The 21,719-nt window shown below is 49.7% G+C and overlaps 1 protein-coding gene across 5 annotated transcripts in view; it reads right to left on the reverse strand.

Moving 5' to 3' along the window:
* Window positions 1–1,976: 1,976 nt before the first annotated feature.
* LOC310642455 (snaclec coagulation factor X-activating enzyme light chain 1) overlaps window positions 1,977–21,719 on the reverse strand; it is a 75,390-nt gene continuing 55,647 nt past the window's right edge. The window contains exons 1-6 of one of the 5 annotated variants that reach the window (XM_083366183.1): window positions 7,501–7,586; window positions 7,119–7,188; window positions 5,714–5,811; window positions 4,119–4,256; window positions 3,174–3,258; window positions 1,977–2,361 (exon numbers count right to left, since the gene is read on the reverse strand). In XM_083366183.1, coding sequence (XP_083222309.1) covers window positions 2,300–2,361; window positions 3,174–3,258; window positions 4,119–4,256; window positions 5,714–5,811; window positions 7,119–7,176 — 441 coding nt within the window. In that variant the 5' untranslated portion in view covers window positions 7,177–7,188; window positions 7,501–7,586 and the 3' untranslated portion in view covers window positions 1,977–2,299. Of the gene's footprint in view, window positions 2,362–3,173; window positions 3,259–4,118; window positions 4,257–5,713; window positions 5,812–7,118; window positions 7,201–7,500; window positions 7,636–21,719 lie in introns of those variants that run through there. The other 4 variants (XM_083366184.1, XM_083366181.1, XM_083366180.1 and 1 more) reach the window with 4 other exon arrangements.

Raw genomic sequence — 21,719 nt, forward strand, 5'->3', positions numbered from 1 at the left:
TTTAATGTGGGCGTGAACCCCCCTTCTAGACTCCCCCAGCTGCAGCCAGATGGGAACCCCCCCCCCATCCTGGCTTTCTCTCCATTACACTCTAAGCTGCAGAATAACTAGCCAAGAATTATGGATTGTGTTAAAAACAAGGTGGGATATTTCTGAGAGCTGATCAAGCGGTTGTCTGAATCTAGCTGAGGTTTGGCTGCTGTGAGGGGCTCAGCTGGGTCTCTTCCGGGGCTGAACTCTCCTTCCAAGCCTTCCTAGAAGCAGCTGATTTTGCTAATTTCTGTCTTCCCTTTTTGAAGCGTCCAATGTTTGAAGCTGGTCCACCCTCTGCAGGGTGCAGACACAACAGCCCAACTATCATCCCTGAAGCCCCCCCTGTGAGACCCCCCAAGACGGAGAGCCCACGCCTTCAGGGGGAGAGTCTTCTTATCTTATCCCCAGGAGGTTTATTATTATATATTCTAATTATTTATAGACTTGGTCAGCCGCCCATCTTGCTTCAGGGCAGCTCTGGGCAGCTAACAATCACAACAAGGATATAAATACAATAGTACACAAAGAGAAATAAAGGGGGCCAATTAAAGGTTGGGGAGGGTGGGAGAAGGATGGGGGAGGTGGCACCTGTTGTTAATTGATGAGAACCCCCCCCCCCATTGTGATGCTCCCCCATTGGAGACCCAAGGCAGAGCCATGTCTGTAGGCCCTTGTAGAAGGAAAGGAGGGTTGGGGCTGACCTCATTCTTGGGGGGGGGGGCAAGATGTTCCGCAGGGAGGGGCAACGGCAGAGAAGGCCCTTCTCCTGGACCCCCCAGCTGGGATTCCCCACCCGAGGGGGCCCACAGCAGCTCTTCTCTGCCGGCAGGGGTGGGAGGGGCCAAGCCCAGTGGGGTGGGAGGGCCCCCGGAGCGGCCTGGACCCTGCAATGGAGGCCTTGAAAGGTCATCACCACACCTTGAAGGGCATCTGAAATGCCCGATCTGAGAAAGGCCACGACTGGAGCACAACCCGAAGGTCCGCAAAGGGTCTCCCAGCCGGACGGAGGACTCAGCCCTGCAGCACACCACAACACTGCAGCCCAGGGCTGGACCTCTCCCTCCCTGTCCAGACTGGCTGCAGCCGGCCACGGAGAAAGGAGTTGAACCAGCGCAGAACAGGGCCGGCCCCAAAGGATGCCGCGGTCGATGGGATCGAGGGCCACTGAGCGCTCCCGGAGGGCGAGGGTGGTGGCACTCCCCTCCCCACTCTTGCCGGAGGTCCTCAGCAATTGAGCCCGGCGCTCTCTCTCCCCCAGAACCGGGCCTGAATCCTGGCTGGGGGGTCTCCGTCACCCGGGACCCTTTTCCACAACCATCCCTGGAACGGGGAGCTTGGCAACTGGATGAAAGTTGCCTAGGCAGGCGGGATGCAGGGGTGGCTTTTTTAAGGAGGGGGCCAGCCAGGGATTCCTGAAAAGGACGAGGAGGGAACTGGCAGCTGGGGGCCCTGAGACCCTCCCGACCCCTGCCCACTTCCGGGCTCCAGCAGGCACCAACCAATCCCAGACAGCCAGGCAAGAACTCTCCCAGGTCTTAAGATCCCCGTTTCCCAGTGCCTGAATCTTGGAAGCTGCACCGGGAATTCCTGGACTTCCTTTTCCGGGGAGAAGGTTGGCCAGGAAATCCCTCCTGAGGGGCCCATCCTGAAGCCCAATTCAACTCCGCAGAGTAAATAAAGAATCTGTTTCTCCACAATCTTGGGGTGCCTGAGAGGGATCCCCAAATTCCCAGAGTAGGGGCTTCAGCTGCTAGTTGGAAAGCTCAACAACCGGAAAGCGCCTCCTGGACCCACCCACCCCTCCCACCCCCCTGCCTTGTTTAGAGGGATGCCGCCATCTTGCCCGGGGGGGCACGGGGTGCCAATCGGCTCTGGGGGCAGGGAAGGGGTGCTGAGGCCCACAGGTTCCACCCCCTTTGGATCCAGGGAGGGGGACGGGAGGAAAGCATCTGCGCCTGAGTGGGTGGTCCCACCTAAGAGTCGCCCTCCCCCCTTAAGGCCGAGCCCTGCCACGAAGGGGGCTGGGGGGTCTTGAGCTTCGGGCCTTGACCGTCTCCTGGGTGCCCCAAAGAAACAAGGCCAGTCGTGCTAGGCAGAATTTATTGGACCCCCAGGCCCATCAGGAGCAGCAAAACCAGATCCTGGCTTCAGAGAGCATCCATTGAGCGAAGGGGGCAGAGAAGAGAAGGCGGCAGGCGGGGATTGGGGGGTGGGTGGGGGGCTTCTTTGCTTCTCCAGACTTCACACTGCTGGATCATCAGACAGGTTAGAACTTGCACACGACAGGGGCCACGTTATTGCAGGTCATACTCCTCCATCCTTTTTTATCTGGGTAGCAAAAGAAAAATTTTGATCACGTTGCTGAGATTCCCTGAGAGACCCAGAAGATCTTTTCCTACCCAGCCATCAAGGTTCTTTCATTTCTTTTGTCTCTTTTTTTAAGTTAATTTGTATTTATTTCTATTTATCCCACCTTTTTACTCTACAACTAACCTAAGGCAGCAAACATATCCAACCTGCCTTCCTCTTCCTCTTTTCCCCACAACAACAACCCTGTGAGGTGGGTTCGGCTGGGATGGAGAGGCTGGTCCAAAGTCTCCCAGTCGGCTTTAGCGCCTAAGGTGGGACTAGAACTCCCCGTCTCCTGGTTTCTAGCCTGGTGCCTTAACCAGAGACCAAGTCGGCTTTTAAGCTGCTCTTTTGGTTGGTTTATAATTCGACCAAGCATGTTAATATTTCTCTGCCACAAACACAGAAACACACACACAAACATGCAATGTGGCCGAGGTTCTTCTCACCGCAATAGGGTGTTGCAAGATTGATCTATATCTGAGCAAGCAAACCAAGCAGGAAAAGCCAGATGCCCTGAGACAATGATGGCCTTTCGGAACAAGGTTAAGACGGAGCTTGTTAGTTTAATTATGGGCTGATGGCTCCAATACCATTTTTAAGGGTTTGTCCCATGGTTGTGTTGTGTTCCCTTGTCTGTACAGAGTGTGGGACTGAGGCAGCTCAGAGATCCAGGAGGTCAAGGAAGGTCACCAGTGGCCAAGGGGTTGCGAGAAGGATCCCTTGGGTCCTCATGGAGGGAAGCCCACCCTCCTTGACGTAACACAGTGTGCACCACCACACTGACTTACATGAAATTATTATGAGACAATAAGATTCTTCAGCCAAGGCTTTGTATTTGACATTGCCACCATCGCTCCACTCCGTCCTGCATTCCTGGAAAGACAAGAATCCCCCTAAGCCGTCTGAGGAGGGGGCTCTGGCTGTGCAGGGCCCAGGGGCAGAGAGAGAAAAGTTGGCTGAGCCTCAAGAGGCAGAGCAAAGGTATCCTCCCTCCTTTCCTCTTTCTATCTCTTTCCTTCTCTCTCTCTCTCTCTTTCCTTCCCTCTCTCTCTCTCTCTCTCTCTTTCTCTCTCTCTCAAAGCCCATCAGTCCCTGCATGGGGGAAGCAGAATTAGAACCCAGGGCTACGGGGGACTCTCGGGAAGAGAAAAACATCCTGGATATCTTCAGTCACATATTCGGATGAGCTACTTCGCTCTTGTTGCCAGAAATTCATATTTCTATTCACAAAGTCACCAGGAGCTGATTTCAACTCCGGGGAAACTCCCCTCCTTTGCAGATGATCAAGCTTTTCTCTAGAGCTGAAAATGCAACAGAGCAGCGGACGAAATCCTGCCGGTGACAGAAACGAGGAATTTCTGCGTTAAATAAAAAGGGGGGGGGAAGAGGAAAGAACAGCCCCCCCCAGGCCAGGCCTCTAAAGCCCCTGAGTGGAAGGCCCAGCGGAGTCTCCCCCAGGTTTGGGGGCCATCCAAGGCGCCCTCAAGAGGGAGGAAGGCCTGGAGGCCGAGATGGGGGCCAGGGCAGGATCCGGCCCCCATTCAGGAGAGCGCTGGGTCCCCCAGGAGGAGGGAAGGATTTGGTGAGGGGGGGGGGAGAGAGAGAGAGACAGGATGGCAGTTCAAGGATTTCTGCCTTCGTTTTCTTGCTGTTGTCCAAGGCAAGAGGATCCGTGTAAAATAAAATGAAAACCTCAGAAAGTGTAAAGTTGATAAAAGATTAGCAGGACCTACCTTCCACATATTGCCCAGTCCAATCCAGGCAACAGGGTATTCCAGAGTTTGGGAGATTAGGTTGGCCACAAAAGCTTCTTCTTCACTGCTGTGGATGGAGGCCAGATGGCTGCCTTTGTGCTGTTCTGTGCAGAATTTCTGGGAGAGACCAAACAGAGAAAGAGACTTGTTCAGCTGAGAAGCAGATTCTTGTGTGTCTGTTTGTGTGTTTGTGAGTGTGAGTGTGTTTGTGTTTCTGCCTCTGAAAACAGCAGGGCTGTGACTGCCTGATCCTGGCCACCCTCCTCATGTCCTTGAGACCCGCAGTTGCCCTCCCTGAAGAGGCAGTTTTTGAGCAAAGCCTCTTTCGGCTTCAGGACCCTCAACAGAGGCCCCGGACTGAACCCGGGACCAGCCTTTGGGGCAGGGGGCTCTGCAGACCCCGCTCTCCACCTGCTCCCTGTCCTCCTCCTCCCCCTCCTCCTCCCCCTCCTCTGAGTTTCCGAGAGGGAGGAGCGGAAAAAAGAGTTTGCAGAATCTTGGAGGGGGCCAAACAAAGCTCAGCCTTCCAGATTTGGGGAGACCTCCCAGCCAGCTACTGCCCGGCTTTTCAGAGCATCAGAGACCTCCAGGCACACTCGGGCCTCACCTCTGCGGGATAACAGCCTCACAGAGAGGGAAGGGCCCTTGGAGGTCTTCTAGTCCACCCCCCTACCTCATTCCGGACAAAGGGCTGTCCAGACCTGAGCATAAGAGGAAGGGGCAGGCTGCCTAACTGGACTAGTAAAGATAAAGGTTCCCGCACACATGCGTGCTAGTCGTTTCCGACTCTAGGGGCCGGTGCTCATCTCTGTTTCAAAGCCGAAGAGCCAGCGCTTGTCCGAGGACGTCTCCGTGGTCATGTGGCTGGCATGACTAGACGCCAAAGGGGCACGGAACGCTGTTACCTTCCCACCGGAGTGGTCCCTATTTTTCTACTTGCATTTTTACGTGCTTTTTGAACTGCTAGGTTGGCAGAAGCTGGGACGAGTAACAGGCGCTCACCCTGCTACGCGGCACTCGTGATTTGACCCGCCAAACTGCCGACCTGATCAACAAGCTCAGTGTCCTAACCCACTGAGCCACCGCGCCCCTTAACTGGACTAGAGACCTCCCTAATCCCCCCCAAAAGCCTCTCACTTTTCCAGCCTGAAATGGGCTTTGACAGGTCTCTGATCCCTCGGTTGGCATCTGCCAAAACCTGCTTTCTCCTCCCCCGAAAGGAAGCTGAGAGCCAGCTGGACTAGTGGGGGAGGCACCAGGCTCGCAGCTAGGAGGCGGGAGTTCTAGTCCCACCTGAGGTGTGAAAGTCACCGGGTGACTTTGGGGCGGTCCCTCCCTCTCAGACCAGTCTGCCTCACAGGGTTGTTGTTCAAAGGGGTTCAGAGGAACAGTCCTCAGGATATTTGCGTCTCACACCTCCCCAAAATCGGGGGCTTTGCTCCCTTTTCGAACCCCCAGCCAAGTCTCCCTCCATCTCCTCGTAGCCAGAGGGGACCTGGGGGCTTTGCAAGGCTCTCCCTGGACGTCTCCCCTGCCTGGGCTGGGAGATCCACAGGCACACAAGCATGGCTGACCTCTGCATCAGTCCAATTTTTCGGGTCATTGAAGGCCTTGTAGCAATGTTGATCATAGGAGACCCAATCAGAGGGACAATCGAAATCAGCTTCAGTTCCTGTGTGGGAAGACAAGATGCCCAATGAGGGGAGGGGAGGAGGAAAGGAGGAGGAGGAGAGCTGGGTCTGCGGACCACTCTTAACCTGCTGTGTTGCAAACATCTGTGCTGACAAATTGCAACTGACTTGCAGCTTCCTTTGCAGATTGTCCAGATGTTGGTTAGAGTTAACCCCGGTTTAATTCCCTGGAAGCTGCATGTCTGGTGTGACTGTCCATGTTGGTTGCTTTTTTTAATCAGTGAATGGTGCAAAGCCAGAAATTGGGTTCTTTCACAAATAGATTAACCTTTGCAGACCTGCCTGGGCCTCAAGTCCCAACTGAGCCATTTGGCCTAATGGTTAGAGCACCTGGCTAGAAAGTGGGAGAGCAGGATTTCTAGTCCCGCTTTAGCCATGGAAGTCAGGTGGTTGACTTTCGGCCAATCACAAGGAGACGGGGAGTTCTAGTCCCGCCTTAGTCACGAAAGCAGGGTGACTCAATCACTCTCAGCTTAATCCACCTCACAGGGTTGTTGGAAAACAGAAGGAGGAAAGAATATCAGGTATGTTCACTGCCTTGAATTATTGGTGATGATGATGATGATGATGACGACATGATACAAAGGAATAAATAAACATGAAGCCTCCTGAGCCATTCAGACTTGGCAAGAATTATCCCCATTTTGGATGCAACCTATCCAGACTACTGCAAGGTCCTTGATGTGGGGCTGCCCTTGAAAGCCTCCAAAATTTGCAATTGCTGCGGAAGGAAGCAGCCAGGCTGTTGACCGGTGTAAAGGAAGGGGGATCCGGTGGGTCGGTCCTAAGGGATCTCTCACCTCCTGGGTTCCCCAAACAATTACAGGGGTTCAGTGGCAGATTTCCAGTGGGGCTGCCCCCCTGCTCCCCCCCCACCCAAGAAGGGCCTCTCTGAAGATGCCCCCAGTAGGGGCTCAGCTCTTCAGCAGATGGGGAAGGGTCTTCAGACCACCTGTGTGGCCACCATGGAGAGAAATCCCTAGCAAGAGGTGGGGGAGGGGCACTCAACTTAAATTCATCAATGCAAGCATTTTTCCCAAGGGTTTAACTTCATTCTTAATTAATTCTGCATTTCAGGGGTGATAATTTAGCTTTGGTTTTGCATCATTGCTCGCAGTCCTGAGTTTTGGGGCGGAGAGAGAAGGTGGGATCGAAAGGGCAGAATGAGCCAAACAGGAATAAAAGAAACTTTGGGGAGAGGATTCGGGGGGGGGGGTCAAATCAGGAAGGGGTTGGAGATGTGAGAGCTTTGGCCTCTCCGGACACAAGAGACCCTGCTCGAACTCACCACTCAGGGAGAGGAACACGACCAGCAAGCCGAAGCTGATGGAGATGAATCGCCCCATGGTCTTCCTTCCCTGCAGAGAGAACTGGGGGGGGGGAGGAAAGAAGGAGAGATGGTTGTCCCACACTTTGCACTTTTTCACAAGGACCCCATTTCTCCCTCCTTGTTTAGGCATCAGCCTTGGGTGGTGTGTATGTCAAGGGATTCTCCATTGCTACATTCAGGAGAGAAGCGACCCCTTAAGGTGCTCCTGAGCCCCTTTCTCTTCCCCAGAGATCCCCCTGGTAGATTCCTTTGTCCTTGCCTGGACATTGGCTGCAGCCCCCTGAAGGAGGTCCCTTCCGGTGGTGGGGGGAGAGAGAAATGTAATGCAGAGGGGCCTCACCTGTCAGGTGTCCACAGGTGGGAGAGCTGCACTCACCTGTCCCTCGGCCTCCACAGGTAGCAACTCTGCTCAGAGGCAACTCCAGGCTTTCCTCCTGTGAGGGGAATGGAGGCATTTATAGGCAAGGAAAGGGGGTGGGTGAATTTCTGTGGGGGAAAAGGCTCTGTGTGAGAACTGATTTTTGTGCCTAGGGATCAGGAAGTAGCTTGTTTGCACAAAACAGGTTGACGAGTTTACTCTCTGCCAAGACGGATGTCATGAAGGGAATCTTGCAGTTTGAACTGTTCCCTGAGGTCATCCAGCCCAGCCCCTGCTCAGGAAAGCACCCCAGATATGTGGCTGATTAGCCCCCACCCCTTCAGGGCATCCAGACAAGGGGATCCCCCCTCCACCTCCTCTGGGTCTTGGAGCTGCTGTTGACAGGCTGACTTTCCCGTTTTCTGAGCGAGATTTCTCTAACTCTCCTAGAGAACCTGCAGGAATGAACAGATCCCTGAGCCGGGTGTTTCGTTGCAGACGTTTCCTGACCCAAGTAGAGAACATCAATGCTCACAAAGGAGCAATTCCTGCCTCGGCATCAGGAAGGGAGCTGCTGTTGTTCCCAAAACAGTACCGAGCAGGGGTGGATTCCTTACAAGCTGGATTCGGGTTTGGCCGCGTTCCGGCTCAGCTGAGGGGTATCAGGAAGAGCGCAGGAGCTGCTCGGCCCTCGGCCATTTCCCCTCAAGAAAGGGGGGCCAGGGAGGCACCCCAAAGACCTAGAAGTCCAGGTGGGGGGGCAGAAGGTCACGGAGAAAGTCTGTCTCTCCTGTCACTAAGAAGTGACACCCTTTGATGGGCCTAATCAGTCCAGGACTATTCCTGACCTCCCAGCGGAGTCGGAGAAGTTGGCTGCCCTGCGGTCAAGGTTGCCCCAAACTGAACTGAATGTCAGAATCCATTTATATCACATTTCATAATTGTATAGGTAGAACAACGTGCTATTACTGGGGATTCTGCCATCTCTCCGAGGGGGGGGGGAGAGGATGGTTACTAAAGCGATTTTCAAACAACAGGGGATGTTTTAACGGGGGAAGGGAGGGGGACAGACAGATCTGGTTTGTGTCTTCATTTACAACTGAAAAAGGGAAGCAATAACCATAAAACCAAGGAGAGTTCCCTTTCCCATGGAAGGACCTGACACCTAGCAACTGACGACAGCCTGACCAAATGGATGAGGGGAGGGACTGGAATGGGAATGGTTTATATAGGATTGAAATGTAACTTTTCTCAGATTCCGTCTTGTATTCCCACAATCGATTCCTTCCTAGTAAACATTTTCCTTTTGGACTAAACTTGCATCCAAGAGTTCTTATTTCCTAAGATGTGGATTGAGGTGGGTCCTGACAGTAGACGGAATCTGCTTTAAGAGTCAACCTGGAAGGGAAAAACCTTACCGGGGGACTTTGCAACAAATACAAATGTCTGGCGACGAAGCAAGAGAGGAGGGAAGCCCCATGGAGGGGGAGTCTTCCCCCCAAATGGAATCCCAGAGACAATGGGAAACTGAAGCAGCATATTCCCCCGGGGAAGAAGCGGTGGAGCAGTACGACCGAAAACCCCGGTGGTCGATGGGCGTTGGAAGGAAAAGTGAGTGGGAAAAGGCTTCGGGAGAAAAGACCCTGAGGCGTAGTAACCACCAACCGGAATGGAGGCAAGAGATGGAGAGTTCCCTGCACGCCAGCGAGGAGGAGCGGATCCTGGAAAAGGCCATTGATCTGATGAAAGCAACCCTGAGTTCACTGAGGGAGGAGAGAGCTGAAAATCGCAACCGAGGCAGCGCCTGGGGACGCAACTGGAAAGGTAACGGAGGGGATCCAACACCTGAAACCCCGGGGCCATCCAATGGAACAGGAATTGCTGCCTCAGCAGTACCCACCCCCCCCAGAACCACAGATGGGGACCAGGATGAGGAGCGATACCGGCCACGGCGCAGACAACGCTCCAGCCAAAGACTCCCGCCCCTGGAAGTCAAATTCAAGGGGGAGCCATCACGACTGGGATTTTTCCTAACCCAAGTCCTCAGCTACATGGAAGAGTATGGACGGAACATCCCCAGTGACAAAACACGCATCCGAATTGTGCAATCTGCCCTGGACGGGATGGCTGCAGACTGGGTGGTGAACTTGCATGACTCCAACGCCCCAGAACTCAACGACTTCAACTGATTCATGTCATCTTTGAGGCGACGGTTCGAGGATCCTTTGGCTGACCATAAGGCCCGGGAGAGAATCAAAACGGTGAGGCAGGGCAGGCGAGCAGTGGCTGATTATACCCAAGAATTCCGAGCCATTGCCAGCAAGCTGAACGCCAGAAGACATCCTCCTTAGCCATTTCAAAGACGGTCTGAACTACGACCTGTATGATGCTTGCCTGCCTCGAGGAGACCCACCCCACCTTGACGACTGGTACATCCTGGCGGAGGAAGTGGAAATAGACCTACTGAAGAGACACCACAGAGGAAAACCATGGGGCCGCCTGCCACCCGAGCAAACACACGAGGGGGAAAACCCACCAGCCACAGCCAAAAAATCAACAAGTTGCTTCAACTGCGGGAGAGAGGGCCACTGTGCTGCAGAATGTCATTCAAAAGCCCCCCCACGAAAACCAGAGGCATCATCCTCCAAGAAGCCGGGGAAGCCCCAAGGCAACACAAAAGAATCTTCCATGAAGGGGACAGAGGCTGTAGAGTCCACAATTCCTGCCAGGAACTGGGACTGGACTCCGGCCTGTACCGCAGGGACGGTGGACAACTCGGAAGACAGCTCAGAGGGAGAACCATTGGTAAGTGGACCCCTTCCACCCATACTTAAGACAGTGACTATATTAGCTTCCCCTATGCCTGAAGCAGCCAAAATAAAAGCTCTGATAGACTCTGGGTGCATCCGCTGCCTTATCAGCCCAACGCTGGTGGAGAGATTGAGCATCCCAGTGAGGAGGCTAAAACATCCAATCTCTTTTAGTCAATTAGATGGGACAATAGCAGGGGGAGGACCAGCCACCCTAGCCACTTTACCAATCCACCTATCACTGGGGCCCCATGAGGAGGACATAACGTTTATAGTGGCCCCAGGCATGGAATGCCCAATGATCCTAGGACTGGAATGGCTGAAGAAATGGAACCCCGGGATAAACTGGAGGACAGCAGAACTCAACTTCCCAAAGGGGGGGCAGAAGAACGTAGACTCCAAAAGCACCCCCCCCCAAAGCAGAGGGAGGAGACAGCAGCAGTGGGGAAAGAGAAGGGATTACCAGAGATACCAGAGGAATACAGGGACCTGGCTGAGGTTTTCAGTGAGGAAAGAGCAGATGAGCTTCCCCCCCACCGCCCCACAGACTGCACCATAGAATTCAAACCTGGGGCAAAACTCCCAAAACCCAGGATGTATGCCATGAGCCCAAGGGAAATGGCAGAAATGGAGAGATTCATAAAGAAAAACTTAGAAAGAGGATTTATTGAGCCTGCCAAACCCAAAGTGGCCGCCCCGGTTCTGTTCAGGGAGAAGAAGGATGGGTCCTTTCGTTTGGTTGTGGACTATAGAAATTTGAACACAATTAGTGAATGTAATCTGTACCCCCTTCCCCTAATGAAGGATATGTTATCCCACCTATCGAAAGGAAAGATTTTTACCAAACTAGACCTGAGGGAAGCATACTACCGTATTAGGATTAAGGAAGGAGACGAATGGAAGACTGCATTCAACTGCCCAATGGGGTGCTATCAATTCAAAGTATTGCCATTCGGACTGCAAGGGGCCCCCGCAGTCTTTATGCAATTAATGACGTGCTGAGAGAGCACCTATATAAGGGGGTCCTGGTTTACCTCGATGACATCCTTATCTTCACAGAAACCAAAGAGGAACATATCAAACTAGTCAGAGCAGTCCTGAAGAAGTTGCGAGCTGCCCACTTATATGCTAAATTATCGAAGTGTGAATTCCATCAGGAAAAAATCGACTACCTGGGATATCGCATATCTCCAGAGGGCATCGAAATGGACCCTGAGAAGGTCAGGGCAGTACTAGAGTGGGCACCCCCCCGCACACGGAAGCAATTGCAAAGTTTCCTGGGGTTTGCAAACTTCTACCGCCAATTCATCCCCGCATTTGGCCAAATAGCCATGCCCCTCACAAATTTGTTGAAAACGAAGGGGGGGGGGTCACCCGTGAAACCCAGCCAGCCTCTGAAATGGTCAATGGAATGTCAAGCAGCATTTGAGAGGCTAAAGAGACTTTTTTCTGCTGAACCTGTCCTAAAACACCCAGATCCCGATAAACCTTTTGTAATACAGGCAGATGCGAGTGATGTAGCGGTAGGAGCCGTACTATTACAAGAAAATGATGGGGGGACATTGCAACCATGCGCATACACATCCAGAAAACTCACAGAAACAGAACAACGCTGGCCAATATGGGAAAAAGAGGCATTCTCGTTGAGGTGGGCATTACTAACATGGCGCCAATTTTTAGAAGGAAATAAAATACCTTTCCAGGTCTGGACAGACCACAAAAATTTGGAAGCACTAAAAACGCCCAGGAAGCTCACTCCTAAGCAAGCCCGCTGGTCCCAACATTTTCACCGATTCAATTTCACTCTCAAACACTTACCGGGGGGAAAGAACTTCCTGGCAGATGCATTATCCCGCATGCCCCAATATAACAGCACAAGAGTTACTGACTTTAAACCACTTGTACCGGAACAACAACTGGCAGCACCAGTCACCACCAGGGCACAAGAAAAAATGAAGCCGAAGGTAGATAGCCAAACTGGAATAGAATTCAGGAAATCTTTGGAAAGTGATGAATGGTTCCAGAAAAATAAACATGTGTGCACAATTAAAGATGGACTGCCGTGGGTGGGGGAGAAGCTATATATACCTGCCACACAGAGAATCAATTTCATGCAACTGTGCCATGATACAAAATCAGCAGGACACTTTGGCTTTGTAAAAACCTTACACTTAACTAAAAGGCAATTTTGGTGGCCATCTATGAAAAAGGACATAGAAAGCTATGTGGGTAGCTGTCAAATTTGCGCGATGGCCAAAAGACTGCAAGGGAAACCGCCAGGCCTGTTACAACCGGTGGCAAACCCCTCAGCCCCATGGAAAGAAATAGCCATGGATTTTATCGTAGAACTGCCAGAAAGTAATGGAAACACCGTAGTCTGGACTGTCACAGATCTGTTCTCTAAGCAAGTACACTTCATACCTTGCCAAAAAATCCCGACTGCAAAAGCATTAGCAAAACTTTTTGTACAGCATATTTACAGATTGCACGGGGTACCACAACGCATCATATCTGACAGAGGGGTGCAATTTACATCGGCATTTTGGAAAGAATTTTTATCCCTCTTAGGAACCACCCAAGGACTGTCATCTAGTCACCATCCTCAGACAGACGGAGCTTCTGAAAGACTTAATAATATACTTGAACAATATCTGAGATGCTTTATTAATTTTCAGCAGTCCGACTGGACGGACCTACTGCCTTTTGCAGAAGTAGCATATAATAATGCAGTCCACTCAAGCACAGGTTACACTCCTTTTCAAGTAGCTACAGGCCAGAGTTTCAACCCAATACCAGAACTAACCCCAAAAGAACCGGTTATCCCTGATCTGAAGGAATGGATTGCTCAATTACAAAATACATGGCCAATCGTTAGGAAAGCGTTGGAAGATGCCAGAAAAGCATACAAGACACAGGCAGACAAAAAAAGAACCGATCCCACACCATTTAGGGTAGGAGAGATGGTATATTTATCCACAAAATACCTGAAATCACTCCAACCCTGTAAAAAACTAGGACCAAAATATATTGGACCCTTTCCAATTAAAAGAATCATAAACCCAGTAACAGTTGAATTAGAACTACCCAAAAATCTTAGACGAATACACCCAACCTTCCACTGCAGTCTATTAAAGAGAGAACAACAATCTCCACTACGAGAAAAAATCCCACCACCACCACCCCCCATCATGGTGGAAGGAGAACAACATTTTGAAGTGAAAGAAATCTTAGATTCCAGAAAACACCATGGAACGATACAATATTTAGTGGCATGGAAACACCTCCCCTCCTCAGAAAACGAGTGGGTTAACAAACTCCATGTTAAAGCACCTAAGTTGCTTAAGAGGTTTCATACAGAATATCCAAACAAACCAGGCTAACATTTATATGGTTTCTTTCCCCACAGATGGACTCATCTTTTTTCTGAAAGGAGAGCCGAATGTCAGAATCCATTTATATCACATTTCATAATTGTATAGGTAGAACAACGTGCTATTACTGGGGATTCTGCCATCTCTCCGAGGGGGGGGGGAGAGGATGGTTACTAAAGCGATTTTCAAACAACAGGGGATGTTTTAACGGGGGAAGGGAGGGGGACAGACAGATCTGGTTTGTGTCTTCATTTACAACTGAAAAAGGGAAGCAATAACCATAAAACCAAGGAGAGTTCCCTTTCCCATGGAAGGACCTGACACCTAGCAACTGACGACAGCCTGACCAAATGGATGAGGGGAGGGACTGGAATGGGAATGGTTTATATAGGATTGAAATGTAACTTTTCTCAGATTCCGTCTTGTATTCCCACAATCGATTCCTTCCTAGTAAACATTTTCCTTTTGGACTAAACTTGCATCCAAGAGTTCTTATTTCCTAAGATGTGGATTGAGGTGGGTCCTGACACTGAAACCATTTTTCATTTTGTTTTCATTGCCACAATTTAATTTAGAGACTTTAGATGAAGGAGGGGGAAGGGGGATGGTAAGTTTCCACTTAGCCGTAGCAATACTTCTATGTGAGAATCAAGGTCAGCCATGATAAGGGTTTTGGCAGTTTGAAAAGCTGGGAGGAGAGCCCCCCTTTTGAAATAATTGGTGAATGTGGTTTATGACAGCAATTTGGGGTGGGAATTGCAACTTGGTACTTTGCAGCCTGAGGGAAGGGATTTCAGTCCTGGGTTCACCTATGTAAGTGCCAGTCCTTTGTTTCCTAAACGAAATGTTCTTTATGGAGGAAATCTTTGCCTTGAAGTTCTATAAGTGGTTTCATATATTGGAACTGTGACATTAACCCAAGATTCCTAATCATGTTAAATCCAGGGGGTCCTGAGCTCCGGTTGCCTATCCAAAGCCTTGGGAGGATGAGAAAGACTCGGAAGAACCCACGATGGAGAAGAAGGAAGAACTTGTCCCCGGCACCCTAGCCACCACTGCTACATCGGCGGATGGAGTGCAGGCCATTGTGCTTATAGTGTGGTTTCAGGAACTCCGGCGGCAGGTGCGAAACCAAAGTGCGGGAGTAGATCTGGTCATCGGAATGGGCCTTGCCTAGTGGAGACTCTTGGTGTTCAGAGGTGGCCCAGCAGAAGAGTTTTACGAAGGCCACTGAAGCTGAATGTTCACCGGCTGCCGCACGCGGGTCACGTTCTCCTGATTGGAGAGGCGCTAAGCGTGTGGCACTTTAGTATGACTCGGGTGAGTGGAAATATCTGAGGGCAATTCGAGGCCAGTCTGTCGAGCGTTTGGGGGAGAAACCTGAAGGGCTGGACGTGGGAAGCAAGGAGCAGATCACCCGTCAGTTACTGAGCAGTGAGCACGATGACAAACATTTCCGATACTGGTCCCAGTCAGCTGGAGCCAGGGTGCCTCCCTGCATCCAAAGCCACTAATTTTAACTTCAAGTCCAGTGCAGAGGTGAACCCTGGATCATCAAAAGTGGCGGACTAGCCCTGACCATGTCGTGACAGCCCTGTTTGTCGAGATCAGAGTTGACTGGTGCCGCCTCTACGTGAACCCTGACCGGTACTCACGCCACATTAGTGCGGATCGCCATTGGCACAGGGCAAGCCCTGGTCTTTGCCAATGCCCTGATAGCCCCGACCAATACCCACATCGGGCTAGTCCAGGCTGTTATCGATACCAGGCCTGTCTTGATCGCCGTTACTGACATCACACCAGTCCAGGGACCCTGCCAAGGACTGATCGGGTAAGAGGAATCCAGCATGACCTAGTACAACAGTATGGATGGTTGCACGCTCTCTTAGACAGACAGCAACCCATGGCAGCTCCTCTTTTCAAACTCACGTTCAATGGTGATCCTGAGAAGCTAACCTTGAACCAGGTGCATTCCTACATGAACAGAAATTCCAATGCTTATCTGGACCCTGCCACTATGGTTGATGTAATAATGGTGAACTTAGAGGGGGAGGCATCGTAGTGGTTAAATAGTTTGCACAACGAACAAGCTCCTGACTGTTGGACTACAATCTGTACATCTGAGGGCTGAGAACCAGATTAATTGCAGACATTTCCTGACCCAACTAGAGAACATCATCAATGCTAGAAGAGAGTTGAGTTTCTGAGAGGAGGAGGAGGAGAGGGGGAGTGGAGGACTGATGGGGCTGCTACCTGCCATGCTTCAGTCCTATCCACCCCCCAGTTTGGAAAAAAAATCTTCCTGGATTTTTCCCCTGGATGTCATGGTTTAAACATATTTGAGGTGTGGACAGCCAGGGGGAAAAGCCCGCAGCCCCACAGCAAAGACCCAGAGACAAGGGTGGGGGGAGACACTTTCCACCCTCAACCTGCAACCAGATGTGTGCAACCTCCTTTCCTAACTGCTTTGCAACTGAGCAGAATCACCCGTTCACCACCGGTTGCTCTGCACTACAGCTCCCGTGTTCCTTGGCAGGAGGACCTTTTGCTTGGCTTCTTGTGGGGGGGAGGTGGCTGCTCTAGGGAAACCCAGCCACGGGGTTAACCCCTTGGATGTTTTTTTTTGGGGGGGAGGGAGCAAGCTGGGCCTCTGGGAACCAGGCTCAGCAGTCCACAGGTGCTTCCTCAGCCTTGGCCCTTTAGGCGGCCTGGACTTCACTGCCCAGAATCCCCCAGTCTCGGCCTTGTCCCAGTCCAGGCAGCAGCCCTGAACTGAAGGGACCCCCGGCTTCTGCCCGGGGCCAGGAGGTGGGGGGGAGGGAGCCTTGAAAGGGGTTTGGCAAGACTCACAAAGGAGCAATTCTTGCCTCGGCACCAGGAAGAGCTGCTGTTGTTCCCAAAACAACACTGAGGAAAGTTGGATTCCTTACAAGCCGGATTCGGGTTTGGCCACGTCCTCCCTCCCTCCCTAACCCTCCTTTCTTTATTCTTCCTTTTCTATGCCACCCATCTCACTGATACTGTCTCTCTGGGCCCCTTACAATATAAGAAAACGTTTTAATAAATGCCAGAAAAGAATTAAAATGAGAGAAATGGAGGAAGCAGGCTACAAACCACCATGCTGGGCATCCCGGGGAGGGGGCTCCTCTCCCGGGTCAGCAGGGCCCTGTCGGGGTCCCAGGCCAAGCAGGTGTCACGGTTCCGATAGATGAAACCATTTAAAAGAACTTCAAGGCAAAGAGCCCAACAGAAATAGAGCACAACGATGATGAAAACTGTAAACGTGAATGTATTTGGGTCAATATAAAAGGGGGGGAGGGAATGAGATTGCCATAGGTATATATTAGAGGCTGCCCAACCAAACAGGAAATAGATGATTTTTTTTGCTTGTCAGCTAACTAAGGTATGTAGGAACCACATCACAATAGTAATGGGGCACTTTAATTACCTTGACATCGAGTGGGAGTCAAACTCTGCACCAAGTGGAAGATCAAACAGATTCCTGACAAACCTAGCAGACAACTTTGTCCCCCAAAACGTAGACTAGGGTTAGGGTTAGTAGAGAAGGGAACTGTGGGATTAGCCATATTGGATCTTAGTCCTCACTAACAGAGAAGAAATGATAGAAGGTGTTGAAGCCACAGGAACCTTGGGGGGAAGTGATCATGCAATATTGGAATTCAACATTTTGGAAGCAGAAGCAATAGAACACAGTCAAACTAGAGTCTTGGACTTTAAAAGAGCTAATTTCAATAAACTTAGAGAGACCTTGGGAAGGGTTCCACGGATGAGACTCCTCAAGGGGAAAACAACTCAAGAGGCTTGGAAAATTTTGAAAAAACAACAACCAGTCCAGCACAATACCAACAAAGAAGAAAAATAACAGCTCTCAAAAGAAACCAGCATGGCTGCATAAAGCTCTGATAAATTGAAAGATAAAAAGTACAAGTATAAAAAGTGGAAAGAGGGGCACATAACTAAGGGAGAATATTAGCAAATAGCCTGTGCCAGATGAAGTGAGGAAAGCTAAGGCTCAAAATGAACTAAGGCTTGTGACCAAAGTCAAAAACAACAAAAAAAGCTTTCAACATGTAAAAAACAAGATAAAAATTAAGGAAATGATTGGTCCATTAGTGGGGGAAAGTGGCAAGAAGGTGAGAACAGGGAGAAAGCAGAACTATTTAAGTCGGGGTTGGGGGGGTTGCATCTGTCTTTACACAAAGGGGAAAAAACAGTGCAACCCATAAAAAAGAGTAGAAACACAAGATAGGCAAGAAAATGGTAAGTGAGCACCTGTCCAGCCTAGACGAGTTCAAATCACCAGGACCAGATGGATTACACCCCAAGGTCCTCAAGGAACTGGCAGACGTGATCTCGGAACCACTGAACTATATTTTTCAAAGATCCTGAAGCACTGGGGAACTACCAGAGGACTGGAAAAGAGCTGATGCAGTTCCCATCTTCAAAAGGGGGAAAACAGATCCAGGAAACAACAGACCTATCAGCCTGACCTCAACACCTGGGAAGATTCTGGAAAAGATAATCAGACAATAAATCTGCAAACACCTAGATGCAAACAAAGTCATTACTAAAAGCCAACATGGGTTTGTCAAAAACATATGCCAGACAAATCTTACTGCATTCTTTGACCAAGTGACAAAATTAGTGGACCAGAAGTATGCTGTGGATATAATTTACTTGGACTTCAGTAAGGCATTTGATAAAGTAGATCACAACCTACTACTCGATAAGATAGAAAAATGTGGGTTAGACAGCATCACCAGCAGATGGATTCGTAGCTGGCTGACCGGCCATACTCAGTGTTTGGTCCTCAATGGAACCACATCTACATGGAGGGAAGAGTGTAGTGGGGTCAGGGCTCTTTTCTGGGCCCAGTGCTCTTCAACATCTTCATCAACGATTTGGATGAAGGGATATACGTGGATCTCATAAAATTTGCAGACGACATCAAGCTGGCAGGAATAGCCAATATTCTAGAAGACAGGGTTAAGATAAAGGAGGATCTGGACAGACTCGAACACTGGGCGCTATCTAACAAAATGATTTTCAATGGTGAAAAAAGTAAGGTTCTACATTTAGGCAGGAAAAACCAAATTCACAGGTATAGTATAGGTGGCACCTTGCTCAATAGTAGTAACTGTGAGAGGGATCTTGGAGTCAGCAGTGTGCTGCAGCTGCTAACAAAGCCAACACTGCTAGGCTGCATTAACACAGGGATAAAATGAAGATCACATGAAGTATTAATATAACTTTACAATGCCTTGCTAAGGCCACACTTGGAATACTACATCCAGTTTTAGTCACCATGATGTAAAAAAGATGTTGCGACTCTAGAAAGAGTACAGAGAAGAGCAACAAGATGATTAGAGGTCATCTTGATAAAATGTATTTTAAAACTTTTCAATAAAAAAAGATGATTAGAGGTCTGGAGGCTAAAACATATAAGGAACGGTTGCTGGAATTGACTTGTCTAGTTTAATGAAGAGAAGGACGAGGGGGGGGACATGATAGCAGTGTTCCAATATCTCAGGGGTTGCCCCAAAGAAGAGGCAGTCAAGCTGTTCTCCAAAGCACCTGAAGGCAGGACAAGAAGCAACGGATGGAAACTCATCAAGGAGAGAAGCAGCCTAGAACTAAGAAACTTCCTGACAGAACAATTAACCAGTGGAACAACCTGCCTCCAGAGGTGGTGAATGCTCCAACACTGGAAGACTTTAAGAAGTGACTGGACAGTCATTTGTCTGAAATGGTATAGAGTTTCCTGCCTGAGCAGGGGGTTGTACTAGATGATCTCCAAGGTCCGTTCCAACATCATCATCATTACTACTACTACTACTACTACTACTACTACTACTACTACTATTCATTGCACAGTCAGCCAGATGTTCAGACTGGATTTAACATTTTTGTCTACCTATTGAGTCCTTGGGACCTGGGATAGGCAGATGTGGATGTTTGATGCTATTACAGATATCATCGCAGGATGGAAGCAGTTCCTAGTAAGGTCGCCTTTTGCAATTGACTAATGGTGGATATGTCAATGCCAATGGTGTTCAAGTGGTGTTCCAGTTGTCTTGGGGTTGCACCAAAGGTGCCTATTACTATTGGTACTACCCTTGCTTGCCTTTGCCACAGTCTTTCTGTTTCTATTTGTAGGTCTTTGTAGTTTGTCATCTTCTCCAGTTCTTTCTCGTCTATTCTGCTGTCTCCAGGCACTGCCACGTCCACTATCCAGACTTTATTTGTCTTTCTTATCGACAGTTGTTATGTCCAGGGTGTTATGTGGCAGGTGCTTGTCTGTTTGAATTCTGAAGTCCCAGAGCAGTTTAACTTTTATCATTTTCTATGACTTTCTCTATTTTATGATCCCACCAGTTCTTGCTTACAGGCAAATTATATTTTTTGCAGACCTTCCAAGGCACCATTGCTGCTACTTTGTCGTGCCGTTGCTCGTAGTCAGTCTGTGCGATCTTCTTGCAGCAGCTTACCAGGTGGTCCACTGTTTCTTCAGCTTCTTTGCACAGGCGGCACTTACTGTCTGTTGCTGTCTTCTCAATTTTGACTTTGTATGGATTTGTCCTGAAGGCGTGGTCTTGTGCAGCCAGAACTAGTCCCTTGGTCTCTTCAACTTTCCTGCTCTTAGCCATTGCCAGGTCTTGTTATTATCTGTTTTCCCAGCTATTTTTTTATTGTACTGGCCATGTAGTGCTTTGTCTTCCCATGCCTCTATTCTGTTCTTCATTTGGTCTTTCGTGTAGGCCAGTTTGGTCTCTCCAGTAGTCAGTAAGCCTTCCTGATATACTAATTTCAGTGCATCTTCATCTTTCAGATATTCTTCCAAAGCCATTTTTAATTCTTCAACCATCTGATGTACTTGCAGCATTCCACGTACACCTATTTGCCTTGGTAGATAGAGTCTGTCAATGTCACTGTGTGGCAGAAGGGCATGATTCATTGTCCTTATTTTTCTGATCTTCCTATCCATTGCTTTTAGTTCTGCTTTAGTCCAGTCCACTATTCCAGCTGCGTATCTAATGACTGGAATTGCCCAGCTGTTGATTGCCTTAACGGTATTTCCTCCATTGAGTTTGGACTTTAAGATCTTCTTCATTCTCCTGATGTATTCACCTCTAATCTTTTTCTTGACCAGTGTGCTTGATGTTGTCAGCTTGAAGAATACCCAAGTATTTGTAGTGAACTTCCTCATCCAGATTCTTAATGTTATTTTCGTGGGGTATCTTGATTCCTTCAGTTTTCACTATTTTTCCTTGTTTGAGAGAAAGTGTGGCACATTTGTCCAAGCCAAGCTCCATTGCAATATCTTGGCTATATATACAGACAATGCTGTTATTGCTGTTGTTGTTTCTTCCTTAAAGAACATTTCATTTAGGAAACAAAGGACCGGCACTTACATAGGTGAACCCAGGACTTGAATCCCCTCCCTCAGGCTGCAAAGTACCAAGTTGCAATTCCCACCCCAAATTGCTGTCAAACCACGTTCACCAATTATTTCAAAAGGGGGGCTCTCCCAGCTTTTCAAACTGCCAAAACCCTTATCAGGGCTGACCTTGATTCTCACATAGAAGTATTGCTATGGCTAACTGGAAACTTAACATCCCCCTTCCCCCTCCTTCATTTAAAGTCTCTAAACTAAATTGTGGCAAGGAAGACAAAATGAAAAATGGTTTCAGTTCAGTTTGGGGCAGGGCAGCCAACTTCTCCGACTCTGCTGGGAGGTCAGGAATAGTCCTGGACTGATTAGGCCCATCGAGGGGTGTCCCTTCTTAGTGACCGGAGGAGAGACAGACTTTCTCCTTGACCTCCTTCCCCCCACCTGGACCTCCAGGTCTTGGGGTGCCCCCCTGGCCCATCTTTCCTCTGAGGGGGAGCAAGATGGCCGAATGACCTGGCCGAGGGCCGAGCAGCTCCTGCGCTCTTCCTGCTGATCCTCAGCTGAGCCGGGATGAGGCCAAACCCGAATCCGGCTTGTAAGGAATCC

This window comes from Vipera ursinii (assembly GCF_947247035.1).
Source record: "Vipera ursinii genome assembly, chromosome: 6".
NCBI classification, from domain to species: domain Eukaryota; kingdom Metazoa; phylum Chordata; class Lepidosauria; order Squamata; family Viperidae; genus Vipera; species Vipera ursinii.